This window comes from Perca flavescens, chromosome 12 (genome assembly GCF_004354835.1).
Source record: "Perca flavescens isolate YP-PL-M2 chromosome 12, PFLA_1.0, whole genome shotgun sequence".
NCBI lineage: Eukaryota > Metazoa > Chordata > Actinopteri > Perciformes > Percidae > Perca > Perca flavescens.
Window position 1 is genome coordinate 15784182 of NC_041342.1, and position 6000 is coordinate 15790181.

The 6000-nt window shown below is 38.5% G+C and overlaps 1 protein-coding gene across 3 annotated transcripts in view; it reads right to left on the reverse strand.

Annotated features, from left to right (window-relative positions):
• cacna1eb (calcium channel, voltage-dependent, R type, alpha 1E subunit b) overlaps positions 1–879 on the reverse strand; it is a 50066-nt gene extending 49187 nt beyond the window's left edge. For all 3 annotated transcript variants that reach the window (XM_028592431.1, XM_028592430.1, XM_028592432.1), the window contains exon 1: positions 804–879. In XM_028592431.1, the coding sequence (XP_028448232.1) occupies positions 804–818 (15 nt within the window). In that variant the 5' untranslated portion in view covers positions 819–879. The remainder of the gene's footprint in view (positions 1–803) is intronic.
• Between the last annotated feature and the right edge of the window lie 5121 nt (positions 880–6000).

Consider the following 6000-nt stretch of genomic DNA (forward strand, 5'->3'; position numbering starts at 1 on the left):
TTTCTGGAATTTTCTTTGGGATTCTGTCTTTCACTGTTAGAATGTACATATGATTACAATTGTAGATTTTTGCATTCTTTGTAAGTGGGCAAACCTGCAAAATCAGCAAGGGGTCAAATACTTGTATATCCCATTTACAATTGAGGAAGTGCATGCAGCAGGGGGATAGAAATACACTGCCATAATGTCATGATAGCTCATATTTGGACATTAGTCCTTTACTTAACTAAAATTAGCAATACCACAATGAAATATTACTCCATTACAAGCAAAAGTCATACATTTACAATTATTCTTAAGTAAAAGTTAGTATAGTATATAGTTATATAGTAATATATAATATAGTTATATTAGTATCAAAAATACTCATTTTGAAAATGGCCCCATTCAGGGTGTTTCCACCACAGAAGGTAAACATGTACAGTATGTTGCATTTGGTAAAACTTAGTAACATAGTAACAATGTAAGCTATACATTACATTAAACAAGCATTTCTTTCTCACCCATTTCTGTGCAAAACTATCCAACACCTTCTTAAAATGCTACATGCTATATCAAATATATATATATATATATATATAATATATATATAAATATATATATATATACATATATATATAATATCAACGTATGCACCCTTAACTGAAAGGTTTTACTTTGGGGGATTTGGGATTTACTTTTGTGACTTCTGCAGGTTAAGGCACAAAAACAACTTGATCTTCTCAGAAACTCTGGTTTGCTTTGTGACCTTGCTCACAACCCCGTCTATGTGTTGAGGATGTGAAAACAGATTTTGTCCTCACCAGTCTCTTTGCCATGGGGGTCTTATCCTCTCCGGGGAGGTGCTGCTCCAAGGCAAGGACAACACAGTTGGCGGTGATGGTGGCCAGGATCATGTACTCAAATGGTGTAAAGGCCACAAAGTTAAGGAAAGTACTTTTATCACAACACAAGGAGAAAACAGATAAAAACAAACATGCTGATATTGTAGATCAGCACTACAGACATCTGACAATATAACAAACATATCCTATTTGACCATAGTAAAGTAATCACCATATTCTAAGTTGAACATGCTTAAAATGTCCAAATCAGTAACAGCAGTAACTATTAGTGTTATTCTTTATCCATATATACAGTATATTTTCTAAATTCCACAAATACTTCAAAGTGCATGAGTGCGTAGTTCACTGTAAAGGAGAAAAAAACATAGATGGATGGATGATTAAATGACAGATGCATTATGGCATGGTTCATATTCTCTGGTATTGCGAGCAATCTGTTAGAGAGATTGCAGTATCCATGGCAACCCGCTTTTAAAAGTGCTTTTCAGTTAAAAAAGAGGCAGGTTAGAGAGGGATAGAGAGCGCAGTGAAGTCACCTTGGCCTGACAGTTTTAATACACAAACTACAGCAAAAAGTCCTCAGAACTCCTTTCCCTGCATATAGCTGACACCACAGTACACTACAGTATCAGTTATACAGTACATCAATTTTAGAGTATCACATCCTCAAAGTATTAATGCTTTTCAACTTAAGCAGGGCAGTCTATGTTTTAGCTTGAACTGTTTGATTTTGAGTTGATTTACTTGTCCATCAGATAGTTGTAAAATTCTCTATCACAAAACAGGAGTAATGACACCGTTTTAAAATAAAACTAACAGATGCTGGAGTTTGACATGTTTTTATGACTATTTAAATCATGTAATGCTGAAACAATTAGTCAGAACAGAAAATGAATTATAAACAAATTTGATAGTCACTGCATTTCTCAGAGGGGGATAAAAGCCAAAGGATATTCAGCTTCTTTGTGCTTTAGATAAATTCAGTAAATCAGTTTCAGACTGTTGGTCGGACAAAACAAATAATAATTTGAAGATGTCACTTCGGGCTCTGGGAAACTGTGGTGGGAATTTTGTACAGTTTTTTTTTTCTTCCATAAAAGGTAATCATTAGTTGCAGCCCTAATATGATGCAAAATCTGCTGAGGAATTGTAGAAACACTGTGAGTCTGTGAAAATAATTAACATCTGAAAGTTGAATTTGAAAGATTCTCATATATATTCTCAATTTGATGTTTCATAATGAAATGAATGTGCGAAAAAATAATAATACAAATGTAATGAAAGCTGCAACCACGCATTAAAACAATTATTTTTTTCCAGCTTCTCAGTTATGATGATTTGCAGTTTAAAGTGTATTCCTGCACAAATGTTAAATATGACCACAACTCTCCAAAGACTCCAAATTCAGAACTTAAGTGTCTGAATGTTTTCTGTAGGTTTTAAAGCTTTAAAGTTCACATTATTTCTAGAAGCTCTTGCATCATCATTTCGATAATTTCTCATGAGTGATGTCTACCTTATTATTTTCTCACAGCTAAATGTGAGTGTACATGCATGGGCCCTATGGATATAGTATGTGCCCATGTGTGAACCAGCATGCACTGTGTGTGACTATACAGTTTGTGCCCCAACACGTGTATGTGCTTGTGACTTTTAGTCCCCTGGAGTTCCCATGAGGCAGCTGCTCCTTGTTAATAATTGTCCTGCCTTTAGTGAAATGGGGTCACTTACTCACAGAGGAGTGCTGCGATGGGGCCCTCTGGGACCCACACTGACTCACTCTGCACAATGACAGGTCCACGTTGTTGCCATTGAAGGCAGTTGAAAATAGCTAAAGTGGGGAATACTTAAAACATTTCGCCCACCCTACCTGCCCTTCACTACACCAGCATAGCAGAGATTATGCATGTTTTAGAACATTTAAGATGACTCACAGTTAACCATGCTGTTGTTGTTGTTTTTTTCTAGATATTTTGATATTTTTTTTCTGATCTTTTAAGCAGTTGTTTGTTTTAGTACAGTACGGAAATCAATTGACTCCTTCTTAAAACGTGGAATAGGGTGACAGGGTGGAATTATCTGGGCTCTACTTTGCCTTTTCCTTTTCAATTTGTTGTGGTTGTTTCTATGTTTTTTTTAATAACATCCTTTGGTTTTAAATTATGCAAGAAATTGAGCTGGCCATTACTTTCATTATTGATTAATCTGCCAATTACTTTCTTGATTAATACATTAATCTTCTGGTCTATAAAATGTGTTGCAGCAAATCATTACAATTGAGAAGCTGGAATTAGGGGATGTTTGGTATTATGTTTGAAAAATGACTTAAACGATTAAGGATTCTTAAAATGATTGCAGATTAATTTTCTGTTTATCAACTGAACGATTCTATCTATCAAGTCTACAGTATTTTTCTTAATAGAGTGTGATGGAATAGATAATTAATTAAAGCTTTAAGAGTGTGCTAATGGGTATTTGTGTTGTATATATGCAAATAAATGGAAAACAGTGGTTGTCTGGAAGGTAGAAAGAATACATAAAAACAAAAATCAGCAGTGATGTAAAGTATACACAAAGGCTGCAACTAATGATTATTTACAGAATCCATCAATCTGCTGATTACTTAAAATATCTTGTTTTGTCTGAACAACAGTCAAAAACACACAGATATGCAGTTTACAATGATTTACAACACAGAAAAGCACATTGGAGAAGCTTCAACCAGAGCATGTTTACACTGGCTCTGTCCTTCAACTTAACTATAGTGAAGACACTTTGGCCTACATTGGGCAACAGAAGTCCCAGCAACTTCTAAACTTATAAGAAATGCAGTAGCATACTGTAACACTCCAATATGTTTGTGCAGGAATATACAATCAAAGAAACACCATTGCAAAAAAAAATGCATATGAATCTGTTTTTCACTTGCGATCTTAGAAGTTGGACACTGTGAGCAAAAATCTGGGTCTCACCCAGTCAATACTCTGACATGTGCTGCTTTTACAGCCCACGATCCACCACAGTACAACTGGCCAGCTCTCTCCCACATACCTCTGCCTCTGTGATACCGACAGTCACGTTACCATGCTGCCAGTGGCCAGCTTGTCTTGACCACTAGCCCCACTCCCACACACCACACAGAGCCTGTGGTTAGGTAACAGTGGGAGACTGGCACGCTGCACTGAAGGGGGTGTACGACGGGAGGAGCAGTGGGTAGATATGGCAACTGATGGGATGTTGTTGAACTGATTGTGCTTTAAAAATGTCTAAATATGGACATGGTTTTTATGGAATCGCTTGATTAAAGTAAACAAAAATAAATAGTTTTCAGTGAACAAGACAAGTAACACTAATGGAGTCTTATGTATGGCCTGTGATTGTGAACACATATTGCCTGTGTTCCCATTACATGAATTTGCTGCAGTTGTTGAAAAAATAACTTCCCTGATAATATCTGTTACTGTAAATCTGCCGAAGTTCAACTTTTGGCCGATGCTGCAGCAGGAAGAAGAAAAAAACGCTGCCTGGTGGACTTGAACCGACACCTACTCATGGCCAGGTTCATATTCCAATGAGCAGAGATGTGCCTACATGCCACCCCCACAGTGAGCAGAGCTGCTTCTAATGATTACCACATGCTAACTTTCTGTCTTCTGCCAACGATGAAGCACATGGAGCTCACAGATTAATAAAATCAGGGCACAGTTACTGAGCAGAATTATGAGAAGAAGGTTAAATGCAGCTATGCAGAGGAATTCATTAATCTGGTGATTTAACTAACTAGCTGGAAATCAGTATGCTGATGAGCAAACACTAAACAAAGAGGATGCAAGGCAGCTCCCTAAATGTGAAGGAGTCATGCAAAACACAATGAAAGCACTGAGATTACACTTAAGAAACTGTACTCCTTTCACTGTTTAGACATGGTGTAACATTCAAGAGCGAATGGAAGTTGAAGTTTCATGCTGCATGCTTCACATGCTGCCTGTAGCTGTCCATGGTGCTGAACTGACAACATGCACTTTCCCTACTGTACTTTGAAAATGTGTTTTCATGGAAGGATATGGCCATTCAATGATTCGCCTTGCGGTTTTCCTAATGATGTTGTTCTCTGCGAATATGAAGAGCGACCTGTTGACGGTGAGGCAGTTCTGCCGGTGTGGGACAGGGTTGTACATGGCCATGGTCCGGGCCCGCTGCGCCTTGGCTTGTTTCATGGAAGCCGACAGCACCGCTGCCGCCTCGTCCTGTCCTTCTTCTCCGCCGCGCTCCACGTCCCCATCCCCGGAGTCCATCGTGCTGGGAGCGGACTCGTCTCCAAACCGAGCCATTCTACAAAGAGATGAGGAGACCGCCGGCTCAGAGTGTTTCACTACTGGACGACTTCTAGTAAAGAAAAATGTGAAGTGGAGCTAAACGAAAAAAGGATCCACCCTCAATCCGGTGACAGCTTTTCGAGCGCCAAGATTCCCCAAAAGTTGCAGATTCCTATCACTCCATATCCACAAGAAAAAAATATTATTATATCATTCAGTTGGCTTATATGCTAGGGAAAAAAAAGCATCCATTTAGCCTACTTAATGGCGATTCAGGTGAAAAATATCAGCGTCTCTGTTATTCCATCTGTTTAACTGCGCGTTACAATCGGCTCTTAACAACTTTTAATATGCGCGCGTCTCTAAAGGCAGCGGAGAGAGGAGAAAAAGTAAAAGATCCACCGAGTTTATACCTTTCAATTTTCTATCGACATCCAAGCTCGTTTTGATCTGACAAAGCGGCAGCTGCTTGACCAAAAACTACTCTCTGCTGATAAGAGATGAGAAGGAAGTCTACGCAAACTTTACGCATCTTCTCGACCCGGTGAACTTGACAAATGGAAGACCTCACGTAAAAGGACGCCCATTTAACGCGTTTTAAAACCGATTCTTTATCAAACTGGAAAGTAAGTTATTCTCTTAGGAGTCGAACATGCAGCCAGAGTTGCTTGAATCGCTAGATCATCTTACATGTTGTCACCTGCTGGAAAATGATCATGCAGCCAGGAGCAACGGCAGCCCCCTCCCACAGTAATATTTCATGGTGGCGATTTCAAAATTCATCTGAATGAAAGCTAGTGAGGAGGAGCATATTTTGTTACCATAGCAATTATAGTTTG